Source organism: Sorex fumeus, unplaced genomic scaffold (genome assembly GCF_029834395.1).
Source record: "Sorex fumeus unplaced genomic scaffold, SorFum_2.1 ptg000177l, whole genome shotgun sequence".
Taxonomy (NCBI): Eukaryota; Metazoa; Chordata; class Mammalia; order Eulipotyphla; family Soricidae; genus Sorex; species Sorex fumeus.
In genome coordinates this window covers 2,079,521-2,096,410 of record NW_026606234.1, presented here as the reverse complement: position 1 = coordinate 2,096,410, position 16,890 = coordinate 2,079,521, and the positions used below count along the sequence as shown (strand labels likewise).

The 16,890-nt window shown below is 60.4% G+C and overlaps 1 protein-coding gene across 1 annotated transcript in view; it reads right to left on the bottom strand.

Moving 5' to 3' along the window:
- Positions 1-305: 305 nt before the first annotated feature.
- IPO8 (importin 8) overlaps positions 306-16,890 on the bottom strand; it is a 36,343-nt gene continuing 19,758 nt past the window's right edge. Inside the window, exons 18-25 of the mRNA XM_056107822.1 lie at positions 14,318-14,443; positions 14,038-14,135; positions 11,926-12,021; positions 8,879-9,099; positions 5,063-5,268; positions 3,099-3,302; positions 1,291-1,407; positions 306-671 (exon numbers count right to left, since the gene is read on the bottom strand). Coding sequence (XP_055963797.1) covers positions 574-671; positions 1,291-1,407; positions 3,099-3,302; positions 5,063-5,268; positions 8,879-9,099; positions 11,926-12,021; positions 14,038-14,135; positions 14,318-14,443 — 1,166 coding nt within the window. The 3' untranslated portion in view covers positions 306-573. The remainder of the gene's footprint in view (positions 672-1,290; positions 1,408-3,098; positions 3,303-5,062; positions 5,269-8,878; positions 9,100-11,925; positions 12,022-14,037; positions 14,136-14,317; positions 14,444-16,890) is intronic.

Here is a 16,890-nt window from a genome sequence, read left to right as displayed (position 1 = left end):
GCTGGCCCTGCCCCGCCCGGTCCTGCTCCCTGCGCGCTGAAGTGTGCGACCCAGAAACGCCAGCACTTACACTCCAGTGAGTCCCTGCCAGCCGACGCCAAGAAACGGATTCGATCCTGAACGCACCAGGCCCCGAAGGAACGTGACCCGAGCGTGCGTTGCTGATGCAACGAGCCAGCAGCCCACCTGGAGAGGAGTCGCAGGGGCGGGAGAGCCGAAGCGCTGGGAGCGAGCGGCCCGTTCCACACGCACAGAGACGCGGAGGGAGCCACACAGAGCCAGGGGTCGTTAGATCTATAAAGGTTTTATGCTTTAAAAAAAATTGCAATGCACTCCAAAAAATGGTTCCGATAATTCATGTACAACAGAAGGCACTGTTAATCCGCGTCAATCCATTGATTCTGCATAGCAAAAACCTGAGACGTGCAATCCCACGCGTGGGCAGGGCCGGGTCTGCGGGCAGCAACCCTGTTCTCGTGTCACTCGCTCTTCCGGGGGTGGCGGAGTTGGGGGGGGGGGGGAGTGCTGCCGAGTCCAGCGCCCAGCAGAGGGGCAGGGGCCGCGGGGCCACGCTCAGTCGCTGCCGGCCACAGTCCCGAAGTTGAAGGCCGACAGGACGCCTTTGCTCTCGAAGGTGAAGCCGCCCTGCTCCTCGATCTTCTTCTTCGCCTCTGGACCGTGGAGGGAAAGGGGGCTGTCAGGTGAGGGGCGCCAGGGAGCAGCCGGACCCGGAAAACTACGCCCGGAGGACGGGCAGGGCGGGGACAGTGAGCAGGCCAGGCCCAGCGAGCTGTGCAGGGCCCGCTCTGTGCCCACCAGGCCGCTCGGCACCGCGAGCCCTGAGCACGCCCCCAATCCGGGCTCCAGCCACCCGGTTCGCCCGCAGAGCCACCCCAGGGCTTCGGTAACGGGGGATTCTTCCCCAGGATTCTCATCCACGGATGGCACAGTCACGACTGTGTCAAATAACCCCCCAGATAAAAGACTGAAAATGACTCAAAGGGGCGAGCCCACGGGTGGCCGGAAACGGAACCGGAAACACTACGATTCCCCAAGGTGGATCGCGGTGGAGCACGTCATTTCTGGGGGCGCAGGAGCCCCCCAAGAAGAGTTAGGACTCCGGGCCATCGGCAGCCAAACACCCGCCCTCAGCAACTCACCCCACCCCTCCCGTGGCCCCTGGTCCCCACCACAAAGGCGCCTTCACTGAGGGCCGAGAGTGGCCTGGAACCCCCCAGGACTGTGTCAGGGCCCTGGGGCAGGGGCCGGAGGGGGGGGGTCCCACGTTACCTGCCACGTGGCTCCGGTGCTCTGCCAGCGCAAACACCTCCTGCAGCGCCCGCTGCTGGTCCTCACTGAGCGGGGCCACGAGCAGCTGGTACCAGGCGGGGTCCCGGCTCTGCACCGCTGTGGTGTTCCGGGGCATGTGAGGGGGGAGGAAAGAGAACCAGTCGAGTGACAAAGACATCAGCACTGATAATGCCATAAATCACAACACAGACACACGGGGGCACCTTCCCAAGCAGCCCTGAGCACCCCCTAGGGGACAGGCCCCAGCCCAGGGCCCTGCAGGCCACCACCCACCTCTCCCTGGCATCGGCCCCGCCCTGAGCTCAAACATGCTCCCCAGAACCCACGTCTAGGGGAGCCCTGCAGGCCACCCCAGGGTCCCTGGAGGGCCTCAGAGCACCTCTGTCTGTTTGGGACACCCAGGCCTATGCCCAGATCGGCCCCTGGATGGCCAGGCCCCTCCTTAGCCCTTCCTGCCTGCAGACCCTCCCCGCCTCCGAGCCTCCCTCTGCCCTAACGCCGGCTCTGGGTCGCCCCAACTCGACAACACTTCCTCAGACCAACAGCCCTTGGTGCAGGCAACACACGGTGCCCGCTGACCCCGGCCAGGCCCGTCCGGGGCAGCTGAGGCCACGGCCACAACCTCCCTCCTACTCCAGGAGACAGAATACGAAGGCTGTGCCTGCAGCCCTTGGGAGAGTCCCGGGCCCTGGCAGCACTGGCACAGAGCCGTGGAGCCCAAGACACGCGCGGCTCTGGAACGCATGACCCTGTTAACAGGGCACCTCGCCTCTGTGAGCTCATCACCGTTTGCTAAGTCTCTGCACTGGCTTCTGTGTGCTTTTAGTTCTGTGGGTCTCGCTCACACCGTCTGCTTACTCAGGGCTGCTGGCGTCACCACCAGCCCTAGGAGCCTGCAGCCGGCCAGTACTTCCCCCTTCCTGCATCTCCGACTGCGGTTACAGAGCCCCTGCGGCTGGCAAACCGTGTCCGCGGAAGAAGCTACCGGCCCTGGCAGCGGGACTCCCCTTCCCAAAGCACCGGGATCACTGCAAGCCTGAAGCCAGAGGCCAGCCCAGCTCCTGTAAGTACGTCCCCAGCAGACACGCCTGCCCAGTCCCCCGGGGAGAGCCTGCAGCCTCTTCCCCAGCCCAGCATACGAAGGGCGCATCACTGGGCTGGCCGCTCTGACTCAGAGCTTATTTGGGGCTTCCTAGAATCATAAATATTTTTAAAAAGCAGCTAAATCAGCACAGGACAGATTATTCTTCTACCAAACAGCTTCTGCCCCGGCCACACAAAGGAGTCTGGAGATGCGAGCACTAGGGGTGGGGTGGGGGGCAGGGAAGGTGGGGGGCGAGAGGGGCGGGGCCTGGAAGGCAGGACTGAGGGGCGGGGCCTAAAGAGGTCTGGTGGGCGGGGCCAAAAGGGGCGGGGCCTGGAGAGATCTCAGGGGAGGGGTTTGGAGGGGCGGGGCCTGGAGTACAGGTCTTAGGGGCAGGGCTGAAAGGGGCGGGGCCAGCAGGTGGGGCCTGGGCAGCAGCTCTGAAGGGGCGGGGCTTTTTTTTTTTTTTTTTTGCTTTTTGGGTCACACCCGGCGGTGCACAGGGGTTACTCCTGGCTCTGTGCTCAGGAATTACCCCTGGCGGTGCTCAGGGGACCATATGGGATGCTGGGAATCGAACCCGGGTCGACTGCGAGCAAGGCAAATGCCCTACCCGCTGTGCTATTGTTCCAGCCCCTGGGGCGGGGCCTTAAAGAGGCTTAGGCCGGGGCTGGCCAGGACGGGGCTGGCCAGGGCAGCGTACCCAGGAGGGCCTGCGTGAAGAACTGGTACTCATCCACGCTGCCGTCCAGGTCCAGCGGCGTGCTGAAGCTCTCCAGGGCCGTCTCCTCCAGCACCTCCTCGTCCCAGTCATCGTCGTCCTCCTCCTCCTCGTCCCCCCTCCCGTTACTGGACTGCATGGCCTGGGCACTGACCGCGGTCTCCTCTTCATCGCTGGAGATCTCCTCTGCAGGGCCGGTCATCAAGTCAAAGGGAACAGAACACACGAGGCAAAACACGATCAAAGTCCATGAAAAGAACAAGAACGACCCAATGACATTCTGGGAACGGAAAACTGGCCGCCTGGTTTCCCGTCATATTAGAAATGTCCTTTCCGCTGGGATGGGACCGTCCCTCCTCCCTGGAAACAGCCCCGCGGGGCCTGACTCTGGGCTCGGCTCACACTACCTCTCCGACACCCCCACACACACTGCCGAAGTACCTCGTCGGAAACGAGGGACACGGGGGGGGGGGGGGGGGGGGGGGGGCCCGTGGGCAGCGTGCTTTAAAGGGCAACGCCCTCCCCTCACTAAGCAGCCTGTAACTGCTCAGACATGCTCTAGCAAAGCACTTCTCACCTCTGCTAGCAGAACTAAAAGATGCTGAAGTACAGGGAACATGGCAGGGTTTGTGGCCTGAGGGCCGGGAGGCTCAATGCCAGGGTCATGGCCCCGTTTCTCCTTGGGTGCAGACCTCATCCCCAGAGCCAGACTCAACAAACCACCACACCGGGTGCCGTGACCTCAAACTGCGGCAATGTCAGCCAATGGTGAGTTTCATGACACCCGACATGGCACCAAGGAGACCGGCCACGGCTCCTCAGTCAGGCTGTACCGGAGTGGGAATCGCCAACACCAAGTCAGGCAGTACCTGAAGCATCAGTCCCCAGGGCCACAAGCAACAAGGAACGAGCCAGGCGACCACTGAGAACCAGCGCACTGCCAGGTGGGCCGCTGGCGTCCGCTCAGAGATGAGCAGGCTGGCTGCACTCAGGGCTGGGGGCATCGGCACCGCCCCTGCTGCAGAGCTGCCCACCCAAGGCCTGAATCTGCACATGCAGAAGGGAGGCCACGGAACTCAGCCTCAGAGACAGAATTCCCCAGGAAAGCCGCTCATTTTCCGCAAAGTCTCCTTTGGGGCGGAAGAGGGAACTATCCCCGGGGCGTTGGCTGTCTCAGCCTGGCCCTCAGAAGGAATTCTGTGATGACACAAAGCCATCAGGGCCCGGGACTGCTAGGTTGGCCAGTGTGTGCCCCTCCCCTGGGGTCCAGCCCCGGGACCATCTACGTAAGAGAGAATAATTAAACGGAAATCTAACATTTTTGGTCTGACCTGTCTTATCCTGGACTTCGAGTAAGGAAAAATACCGTCATTTCTATACTTGACCCTAAATTTACTTTAGGTGAACTGCAAATGTCTTCAATGGATGGGGAGCACTGAGTCGGGAGCACTGCCCTCTGCAGCTGACCCTCTCCTGACTCCAGCTCCACACACTGTCGCGGGGCGGGGGGGGGGGGGGGGGGGGGGGGGGGAGGGGAGGGGGGAGGACACCTGTGTGTCCGGACAGGAATGGAGCCATCCCAGGAGCCTGATTGGCTACAGTACGAGCATCCCAGGAGCCTGATTGGCTACAGTACGAGCATCCCAGGAGCATCATTGGCTACAGTACGAGCATCCCAGGAGTCTGATTGGCTACAGTACAAGCATCCCAGGAGCCTGGAGCCTGATTGGCTAGAGTCCAAGCATCCCAGGAGTCTTATTGGTTACATCTGAGCATCCCAGGAGTCTGATTGGCTACAGTACGAACATTCCTGGAGCCTGATTGGCTACAGTACGAGCATCCCAGGAGTCTGATTGACTACAGTACGAGCATCCCAGGAGCCTGCAAGGCCCACGAGAGGGGAAACCCGTGGCTGGACTATGCCCACCCCCGCCCGCGGGCCTCACCGTTCTCCTCCACCTCCGCCTTCTCCGCCCGGGCGTTCTCCTCGCGGCTGGCCAGCTGCCGGGTGGCACACACCTGCTTCAGGCCCAGGAAGAGGAAAAGCACCGAGGGCACGATCTGCGCGGCCACCGCGTCCACGGCGGGGGGCCGGTCCTGCAGCTCCAGGAGGACACTCAGCCCGATGATGCACATCTTCCGGTCGTGGTGCCTGCCGGCGGGACGGGCCCCTGCAACAGCCCTGCCTCCCTGGGGGGGACGCGGACCCGGCCCCTCCCTGCCTCCCTGGGGGGACACCAGCCCGGCCACCTCCCTGCCCTGCCTCCCTGGGGGGGACTTGCCTGACACTGGGCTGGGGGCAACGGCCCGGCCGCGGCCCTGACACCTGGCTGGGGACGCAGGCCCCCGCCACTCCCTGACTGGGGGACACAGAGCACGCCCCTGTCAAACTCCTCATCAAAGGTCCACGTGTGATCTGCGGCATGGGTGAGCGCTCAGCTTCCGGCCCGGCTCGCCCTGCCCCGGACAGCAAGTACCACACTCCCATCGGCGGGGAGAGGGAGTGTCCACAGCCTGTCCTCCCGGGCAGTAAACATGACAGATATTCTCTACTACATAGTCTGTCATTTAAAGCTAAACACACATTTTTTTAAACATATACTTTTCAAAACAAGTTTATATATATATGTATATGTATAAAGGTAAAGGTAAAGGCCCTCCCGTTGTTCATCGATTTGCTCGAGCGGGCCCAGTAACGTCTCCATCGGAGATTTTGTTGCTACTGTGTTTGGCATATCGAATACATCACGGGTGGCTTGCCAGGCCCTGCCGTGTGGGCGAGATACTCTCGGTAGCTTGCCGGGCTCTCAGAGAGGGGCAGAGGAATCGAACTCGGGTTGGCCATGTTGGCTGCGTGCAAGGCAAACGCCCTACCACTGTATATACATATATATATATATTTGCTTTTTGGGTCACACCTGGCAATGCTCAGGGGTTCCTCCTGGCTCTGCACTCAGGAGTTACTCCTGGCAGTGCTCAGGGGACCCTATGGGATGCTGGGAATCGAACCCGGGTTGGCCGCGTGCAAGGCAAACACCCTATGCGTTGTGCGATCTCTCCAGCCCCTATATACATTTTAAACACATACTTTTAAAAACAACTAAAAATATTAAGGAAAACTATTGTATTGGTGCAACACATTTAAAATTGTAGGAATGAACAAAAAAATTCATTCTTAGCGATTCATATTATTTGAAAATCAGAGTCTCAGGGGCCGAAGACGTGGGTGGAGCAACAGAACACAGGACTTAAGTGGGCGGGGCCCAGTTCCACACCCAGCACCAGATGGGCCTGAGCACTGTCAGATGCGGCCCACAACAGAAATGAATAGAGTGCTACGTGGGGGCGGAGCGACAGTGCAGCAGGGAGGGCGTCAGCCCTGTGAGCAGCCAACCAGGTTCCACTCCCGCATCCCAGATGGTCCCCCAGCACCACTCGCAGTGAGCCCTGAGGGCAGAGCCAGGGGGAATCTCTGAGCACACCGGGTGTGCGCCCCCCCACCCCCAGAGTAATATGGGAGTCCCGCAGTGAATCTGACAGGGGCTGTGACTTTTCACTGTTCTTCACTGCCTGATTGGCTACAGTGCGAGCATCCCAGGAGCCTGACTTGCTACAGTACGAGCATCCCAGATGCCTGATTGGCTACAGTATGAGCATCCCAGGAGTCTGATTGGCTACAGTGTGAGAATCCCAGGAGCCTGACTGGCTACAGTACGAGCATCCCAGATGCCTGATTGGCTACAGTATGAGCATCCCAGGAGTCTGATTGGCTACAGTGTGAGAATCCCAGGAGCCTGATTGGCTACAGTACGAGCATCCCAGATGCCTGATTGGCTACAGTGCGAGCATCCCAGGAGCCTGACTGGCTACAGTACGAGCATCCCAGGTGCCTGATTGGCTACAGTGCGAGCATCCCAGGAGCCTGACTTGCTACAGTACGAGCATCCCAGATGCCTGATTGGCTACAGTATGAGCATCCCAGGAGTCTGATTGGCTACAGTGTGAGAATCCCAGGAGCCTGACTGGCTACAGTACGAGCATCCCAGATGCCTGATTGGCTACAGTATGAGCATCCCAGGAGTCTGATTGGCTACAGTGTGAGAATCCCAGGAGCCTGATTGGCTACAGTACGAGCATCCCAGGTGCCTGATTGGCTACAGTGCGAGCATCCCAGGAGCCTGATTGGCTACAGTACGAGCATCCCAGGTGCCTGATTGGCTACAGTGCGAGCATCCCAGGAGCCTGATTGGCTACAGTGCGAGCATCCCAGGAGCCTGATTGGCTACAGTACGAGCATCCCAGGAGCCTGATTGGCTACAGTACGAGCATCCCAGGTGCCTGATTGGCTACAGTGCGAGCATCCCAGGTGCCTGATTGGCTACAGTGCGAGCATCCCAGGAGCCTGATTGGCTACAGTACGAGCATCCCAGGAGTCTGATTGGCTACAGTGTGAGCATCCCAGGAGGCTGACTGGCTACAGTACAAGCATCCCAGGAGCCTGACCGTTCCAGTACAGCATCGGAGCGCGCCACAGGAAGCGGCCTGGGCCTCCAGGCTTCCTCATCCACGTGGCACAGGCCAGCTGCGGAAGGCCTAGAGCAGGCCGCTACAGAGCAGCCAGGGACAAGCTCAGCGTGCCTGGGATGCAGTGGTGACGTAGGACCCAGCGCCGGACAGAGGCGCACCTGCCAGCCGCGAGCAGCTGCTCCCAACACCGGAGCCGGTTCCCTTCAGGGCCCCCCTCAACGCCCGCGTCGGGGTCCCCCAGGTGAACCGGCACGTCCACTCAGCAGCCTCCCGAGCCTGTCCTACCAGTCTCTAACTCAGCCCTCCCCACCTCCCACATTGGCAGTTGCCAAAAGGAAACTGCCCACCGCCCAGGGCAGCAGGACTGATGGGGTGGGGGGTGCTTCTGCTGTTGCTGTTTCCGGGGTTCGGGGCACACCTACAGTGCTCAGAGCTCACTCCTCCCTCTGTGCTCAGGGCTCGCTCCTGGTGGGATCAGAGCTGGTGCCAGGGGTGGAACCCGGGTCGGGCAGGTTCCGGGCAAATAGCCTGACCGCACCCCCAGCCTCCAGTCCGAGTCAGGTGCCTCTGGCCTGCGCTGATTCCCGTGGGACGGACGCGCGGCTCCTCTGTGAGTCCCCTGTCCCCTGCACCTGAGTCTGAAGCTAGCCCCAGGCCCCCCACGCCCCTCTGACCTCACACTTAGCGGCAGGTTCTGCTGAGAGTGAAGGTGGCCAGGACAGTCCCCCCGCAGGTGCCGGCCCAGACACCTGAGAGGCCAGGGACGGTGGCGGGGCCACTCCGCCCAGTGGGCTGTGGCCCCATCAGTCAGCAGCAGCGACGCAGTGGGGAGGGGCAGTGCCGCCTTCCCGACCCCAACTGGCTCTCTACTGTTGCATGCAGGACCGATTCTCAGGGCACGGACTTAGCCTCTGACTTGCTATGCGAGGAACACATTAAACAGGCGGGAAGGAAAACGCGCCCCGTAGACGCAGGTCGGGGTCGGGAGGGAAACTGGGGGAGGGACCCGTGCTGGAAAACTATGCGCGAAACTCGATCGTGATCAACTGACTGACTCACTGTGACACAAGTTTTTTTAAAAAAAATCTAAAAATATCAAGCGGCCGACGCGAGGCTGAGGGGACGGCGGGGACGGCAGGGGCGAGACGCCAACCCCGGCTCCATCCCGGCACTGCCTGCCCGTGGCCCCGAGCGAAACCCCAGCAGCCACGCGGGAGCCACGGCCGCACACGTACCCCAGGAAACAATCCGTGTCGCTCATCCACTGGTTGATGAACTGGACGGTGACGGGCCCCGGGTGCGGGGGCAGCTGCGTCCGCTCGAGCGTGTGCAGGAGCAGCGTGGGGCTGTAGTAGAGCGCGGCGATGGCCACCTGCAGGCACATGGTGCGCAGCTCGCTGGTCTTCACCCCGCGCGTCAGGCGCCCCAGGACCAGCTGCACGAAGAGCGGGATGCACTGCGGGACGGAGACGCTGGTCAGTGGTGTGTGGGGACCCAGACGCTCGCCCGGCCCACGGCCGCCCGGGCTCGACCCCAGCCACGGCGGGAGTGACCCCCGCGGGCAGAGCCCCCACCCATGCATTACCCTGAACAAGCACCGGGGTGGCCCAGGTCACTTCTGGAGACCACCCAAGTATCGTCTAGGGAAAGAACATGGGAGGAGCCCCAAGGACGCAGAGCAGGGAAGAATAAGAAGTCCTGAGCACAAACGAGCGGTGACGGGAGTCAAAAGCTCGCACGGAAGATCAGTAACGCCGAGAGGTAGTTTTTGGAAGCATCAACAGGAACTGGCAAGGCCCCGGCTAGACTCACCAAGGGAGAGAGAAAGCCCTGAGGGATCAAGTCAGAGGCAAAGGCGGAGAAGTCAGAACAGAAACCAAAGAAACACAAAAGACCCTAAGACACGGGGCAGGAGCGTTTGCCTTGCACGCGGCCAACCCAGGTCCAATCCCCGGTGTCCCATATGGTTTCCTGAGCACTGCCAGGAGTAACTCCCGAGTGCAGAGCCAGAAGGAACCCCCGAGCATCACCGGGTGTGACCCAAAAAGGGAAAATAAAGGTTCTAAGAGATTACCGGGAGCAACTTCTGCCACTAGCTGGAAACTCGAGAAGAAAAATGGAGAAAAAACTCAAGTCCTGTGACGGCACAAGGCTGAGGCCTGAGGTCGGACACCCCAAGAGCCTGCAGCATCAGGCACGACCAAAAGCACCCAGGAAGGAAAGCCCAGGGCCACAGGGTCATGGTGAGTTCACAGATGGCCAGAGGGGACCTACAGCCCATCTTCTCAAGCTCCCCAGAAAGTACCAGAACAGGAAGCCCCCCAGTCTCTATGGGGTCAGCATTAGCCCAGCGCCAAAAGTCGGCAAAGGCATTATTTAAAAAGAAAAAAAAAAAAAGGTTCAGCCAATATTCTTGATGAAGACAGAAGCAGCAAAGACCCGCCATAAAATTTGGGGTCAAGCAAATACAATATATTAAACACATTATACACCGAGATCGAGTGGGGTTTATCCTAGGGATGAAAAGATGGTTCAGCTTTCACAAATTCATTGGCATGACACATATACCACATAGAATCATCGCTACAGATGCAGAGGAAGCATTCGACAAGACCCAGCAGCCATTCAGGATGTAAATCCTCAACAAAATGGGCCTTGGCAAGGCCACAGGTGATAAGCCCCAGCCAGTATTATCCTGAGCAGGGAAAGCGGGAAGCCTTCCCGGGGCCAGCGCGAGTCCAGGCGTCCACCATAGCCAGCACTGTGCAGGGGCCCTGGCCATTGGTGAGACAGAAAAGAGAAGCTGCAGGGACCCAGACCCCACGGGGGTCCCACGCTTCTTGGGAGAGTGACATGTGGACAGAAGCCCACAGACGCCACCACCCTGGGGCCCAAGGGCCCCCGGTGAAGCAGCAGTGCAGAGCCCCTGCTCAGAGGTCCGAGCTCTTACACGGACACAGTGACACACGAGAGAAATGTTGAAAGCTAGCTCAAGGCCAAGTGATGGTACAGCGGGTCGAGCGTGTGCCTTACAAGCCTCCAAGCTGAGTTCAGGCCCCGGCACTCCAGAAGGTCCCCTGAGCCTCGCCAGGAGTGATCACTGAGCACAGGGCAGGACTGAGTCCTGAGCACCACCGGGAATGGCCCGGAAACAGAAGGAAATTAATCGACTCAAATAAAAACAACTTCATTCATGATTGTGTCTTGCAGAAACCCTTCAAGTCTCTAGGAATCAAGTTAACAAGGAGGTGAGGGAGCTGTTCCAAGAAACCTGCGATTCCGAACTGCAGGAAGCCGAACGGGCCCCACCCCCAGGCTGAGCGGGCCGATACCGGGAACCCCAGCAGCTCACAGGGGCTCTGCCTGGACCCACGGCATCTCCTACAGGAGCAGATACTCTGACGCCATTTGCGGGAACCAGACACATGGTGTCACAGCAGCAAAGGAAACGCCAGGGGGACAGCCGCCCCGCATGGCCAGCCAGAGGCTCACGCCCCAGAGAAGGGGAGACAGCGGCCGGGGCGCAGGGCGGCAGGGGGCAGGAAGGAATGCCCCCAAACTGGGAGCCTGCGGACGGACCAACCACCCCTAAGCCGAGCGGGGTGACTCCGGGCATCTGAAATCCAGCACGACAGGAAACAGAGTCACAGAAACTGAAGAGTAAAAGCACTGCAGAGAGTAACCCGTGTGGGCGACTTTCCAGGAAGTGAGTGTCAGTGCAAAAGGAAGAGAGAACAAATGAGCGAGTGAGGCTGGGGGCTCCGCACAGTCTGGCCACACGCGTGAGGCCGTACGCGGTCTGGGACCACTGAGCCGCACCTGGATTTTTTAAAGGTTCTGTTTCATCCAGCCACTGTGAGTTACACAGTTACCCATGACTGGGTTTCGGGAATCCAGTGTGTCAAGACCACCCCTCCACCAGCGTCCCCTTCCTGTGTCCCCTTCCTGCGGGCAGGGCCGTGTCCCCCGCATGCTGCCCAGGGCCTCCCACACACTCCACGCCTTCCGGGGGGGGGCCCCCCTCCACTTCCGGTTAAGGTGCCTGGGAGAGCTGAAACTGCACACACACAGGCAGAGAGGTGACCTCTGGGAATCACACAGTAGAACTTTCATATTCTCCTACTCCACGACCGCCTGGCAGCCCCATAAATGACTACGTAGTTTCCTGCGTTATTTTTCCTCGCTGAAACACAGGTAGGGCTTCGAGACTGCACGGCACGCGTGAGCTGGCCTGAAACTTCCCACCGAGCTCCGCCCGGACTGCGGTGCTGGCTGGGGTTACCTGGTCGATGCCCCTTCCTTTGCACTGCAGAATGATGACCTCGAGCAGCTTGGCCGCGTGGCACTCCGCGTCCTCCCCGGCGTCTCCACACAGGACCTGAGTCACACAACGGGGCTCAGTGCTGGGCCGAGGGCACGCAGAGACAACGCCCCCCACAACCACACTGCCCCATGTACCCTAATTTCCTTCTCTTGAGGCTGGGGGCACCCCCAGCCACACTCAGGGGCGACCCCCAGCTCTGTGCTCAGGGGCCATGCCACGCCAGGGATTACATGTCAGCTGCATGCCAGACAAGTACCTGCAACCGTCCCTCTGCCCGCTGGTCCCCATTCCACTTTCTTTTGTTTGGATTTTGGTTAGGGGCCTTGCCCAGCGGTGCTCAGGGCTGACTCCTGGCGCTGTACTCTGGGATCACTCCCAGGGGGCCTTGGAGGACGGGGTGCTGGGGATCAAGGCCGGCCACATGCAGGACAAGCGCCTTAACCTCTGTTTTATCTCTTCAGACCCCCCCCCACACACACACTCTCATTCTTTATGAGGAATAATAATTCACGGGTGTGACTTTGGAATGACACAGCACCAGCGGGTCCCACCAGTGGCTCCCACGTGGCTGTGGCTCAGTTAACACCAACAGCAGCGCCGACTGAACACGCTGGTAAGGGAGCAGACGCCTGACTGGACCGAGGGCAGCCAAAGCCCCTCCACAAGCGCCCACAGACCCGGGCAGCGAGATGAAAGCAGGACACACAAAAGAAGCCTCGCACACAAGGAAGCCCGCACGACAGTTGCGTTTCTTTGAATCTGTGGCCACGTGCGAGGCTTCCCACACTCAGAACCATAATGGGACCACGGGCAGTGTCATCCCGGGGGCCTGTCCCTCGCCTCCACTCACGGGTGTTGCAAACATCCAGGCATCTCGGGACTGGGACTCAACAGGGAGGCTCAGGATGAGCCTTTAGCAATCAAGCGCCTCCTCCTCCCATATGGATACGGGGCTCAGTGCTCCCCAAATTCTCCCAGAACTGCCCTTCAGAGCGGCACTGGAACCAGAGCCCCGAAGGCTGATCAGAAATGCTGGGACACAGCACGCAGCTCTGCGGCGAGAGACCAGCCCAGCCGGCCCGTTCGCTCCCGAGCCCACGCCAGACTCTGGTTCCTGGTTATCTGGGGTTTCTAGAATCTGCGCACCTCCCACTAAACGGTTATGTTCATGTATGTGCGTATGTGCACCTTGAGAAGCTACTCACCCGCGCCTGCTGTGCGTGTGCTTAAGAACAGCCGAAACGTGGCCGATAAGCCACCTGTGCTCAGTGACAGGATGCGATGTCTTCAACAATTCCCATTTTTGTGTCCTACACTATTTGTGTCCAAACAACCCACATTTAGTGACTTCCGACATCATCCATATAACCCAGGAAAAAGCACTAACAACCAACTGCATGGTCAATCCTTCTAGTGCTTTTCTTAATCAAGTGAGAAAATGAGTTGTCGGAAATAAGGGAAATCCCGACTCTGGACACACACACAGTGGGTCTCCGTGGGCCTAGGAGGCTGAAGCCACTGTTACAAAGCGCACAGCCCTGGGGCTGGAGCAATAGCACAGCGGGTAGGGTGTTTGCCTTGCACGCAGCCAACCCAGGTTCGATTCCCAGCATCCCATAGGGTCCCCTGAGCATCGCCAGGGGTAATTTCTGAGCGCAGAGCCAGGAGCAACCCCTGTGCATCGCCGGGTGTGACCCAAAAAGAGAAAAAAAAAAAAGAGCACAGCCCTGCAGACAGTGGACACACTCACAGAGAGAAGAGAAAGAAGGAGAGAGGAGAGGAGAGAGAGAGAGAGAGAGAGAGAGAGAGAGAGAGAGAAAGGGGGAGAGAAAGAGCGAAGGGAGAGAAGAGAGAAAGAGGAGGGAGAGAGGGAGAGAGCGAGCGAACACAGCCCTGCAGGCAACGGACACACTCACGCACAACACAACACACAGCACTTCTCCCAACCGGTGCACTGGCAAACAGACTGGGCCCCTGCTGAAGGCACTTCTGAGCTGGACACACCGTGTGTCCCGACGCGAGCCCCCCCTCCCCGCAAGAGTGGATCGGCAGCCGCCTGGACACACTCACCTTCCTGCACATGGTGAAGAGGATTTCCAGGTGCTTGGGGTTCGCGAGCAGAGCGCTGGTGTCGATGGTCACGTAGTTGTGCAGGAGGGGCATCATGTCTGGGGAACGGCCACGTCCCCGGTCACGGGGCAGCAACGCGTCACTCCCCGGGGCACGGCAAAGCCCCCCAACCCACCTGCCCCGACAGCAGGCACCGAGCCCTGCTGAGCCCCCCAGGGAGGCGCCGCAGGTCTGGGCCCAGGACCCAGGACAGCCAACGGGCGAGCCCGCCTGCGCCTACCTGTGAAGTACTCGAAGCAGTCCTGCTGGAAGACCTCGTAGAAGATGCCGAGCAGCTGCCACATCTGCGGGGAGACGCCGTGGCAGGTGAGGCTGTAGGCCAGGGACAGGATCTCCTCGTAGAAGTCTGGAAGGACGGACGCGGGCTCAGCCCAGCCCACACGGCACCAGCCGCATCCCCGCGCCGCACCCTCACACGCCGCCTGCTCCCGGAAGAGGGACTGTCCCCCCGCCACAGGACCCAAGGCCGGTCTCGGGCGCTTCACGCAATGGGGCTGAAATGTGGGCTGTCCCCGGTCACTCGGCAGGAGGCCGCTGGGCCACAGTGCTCGGGGCCCAGGCCATCTGGGGAGCTGAGACTGATCGGCCCAGCCAGCAGGTCCCCGCGTGCACCCTGGCTCCCCGCGGTCAGTTTGAGCTGTTGCTGGGCTTAGGTTTGTCCCTGGGCGCTGGTGCTGTTCGGGCCACCACGCGGGGACCAGGCGCACAGCCACGTGCCCGGAGCCTCTGGGCACCTCCCCAGCCCCCCCCCCCCCCAAGGAAGCGTCTTCCAACTCCAACCCTGGGGTCCACACACGGGTCTCCCACTTCCAAGGACAGCCCACTGCAGAGAGCAAGGATGTGCCTGTGTGATCTACACACACACACACACACACACACACCAGCACAGCCCTCAAGGAGAAGGAAACGGTTTCTAAACAGGCAACCCTCAGCCACACGCTTCGTACAAAAATGTCAATCGTTCCCGACCGTGTCACTGGCAGGCAAGCCTAACTTCAAATTTTTCCCGCATTAAAAGGAATGAAAAAAAAATTTGTTTTTACTGTGATATCATTCAGAAGCTAATGCGTTCAAAAACTAGCAATATTTGTCTTACAAAATAGAACTCAAGAGACAGTGACACAGAAATCATTAGAAACACGTGAGACAACCATGTGGAAACAATAAATTGTACGAATCCAAACTCCCGACAGCTCGGCTCAGGGAAGCTGAGGAGGCCCAGGCCTGCAGGGACGCAGCTGCCCAGTCACCGAGGACCTGCGGGGGCCGGGGCCAACGGGCTGGGGACAGGGCGGGGCGGGGCCTGGGGGACATGGCGACAGAGGACAGGGGACAGAGGCCATCCCTCTGCCCTCGCCCTCTCCGAGAGCCCGGCGGCCGCACTGCCCCATTCCAGTCTTCCCTCAGACCTCGCACCCACGCCAGCTGTGGGCAGGTGTTTTCAGGCCGGGCCGCCCGGGGCGGGGCAGCCTCTCCCAATGCCCGTCCCCAGGCAAAGCAGCTAAAGCGAGGCCGGTGCTGACCTGGAAGCAGCAGGTCCCAGAGCAGGGAAGGAGCAGCCAGGACATGACTCTCCCCCCTCCCCCGACACTCCCTCCTCCCCTAAGAGGCAGGAGGCCTGGAGGGTGGGCTCTGGAGCAGGGGACTGGACTGAGAAAACAACAGGGAGCAGGTCCGAGGCCGCCTGAGGGGAGGGGAGGCCATCTGGGGGCCAGGGTGGGCGTCTGAGGGCCGGCCGGGGCGGGCGGCCGAGAGGCTGGCCCTGCTCTCTGCGCCTGAAGGCCAGAGCCGCTCTCTCCCTCGGCACCCTGTCCCTGAGACCCAATGGGGATTCTCGCACAGGGGCCCCGGGAGTGAACTCGACCCTCTCCACCTGGAACCCTCCCGGCTTCGATTTTCCCAGTAGGAGCAGACGCCCGCCCGATGCTTTGAAAAGGAAAGATCCCTGATTACGAAAGAAACAGCTTCTCGCTGCTACTTAGCGGAATAAAGGCAAATAACTTCGATGCCACAACACAACTACAAGACGGAAAACGTCTCCGCTCCCTGTGTAAATGCACTTCAATGACCGGTTTGGCTGGTTTTACATCCTTCCCGCCTCGGCAGGACACGCAGCCAATTCCCAAACTCCCCGGTCCGCCTCATCTTCATCTTCACGGCAGCACCATAAAAGGAAGCTGTCCTCGGCGCTAATGGACTAAACTAAAATTAAAATTAATTAAAATTAATCCCGTAACTACCTGCAGCCAGGAGCTGCCCTCTGGCGAGCAGACTGTGTGACATGTGTGTCGCGTTTACTGTGAGGACGGAGGGAGCCGCCCACGTCAGACCCGGAGGCAGGGGCAGCCCGGGGACGGCTCACCTCATCCCCGACCACGGCACCACCTGATCGGGGCCCTCGGCGGGGGGGGGGGGGGGTGCGCTCCCAAGGGAGGGCAGAGCTCCCGTTTTCTACGCTGCGTGGCAAGGCCTGAGAGGGGACGGGACGGGACGGCCTGACCCGCCCTGGGCACCCGGGGCCAACTCAGCCTCGACCTCCCTCCCATCCCCCACGCTCCGCACGCTGCAAACCTTCCCGCAGGACGGGGTCGCCTCTCGGGTACAGGCAGGCCGGGCACTGGCCCTGCACAAGGCCGACCAGGGCTCAACCCCGGCCCCACACACCGCCCCCCGAGCACCACCAGGACTGACCCCTAGGCAGAGCTGGGAAGGCCCCAAGTCCTAAGTCAATCAACAAAGTACAATTCTTTTCCAGTAAAATTCTTATGGGAAGAATTCTTCAGAGCGACCACA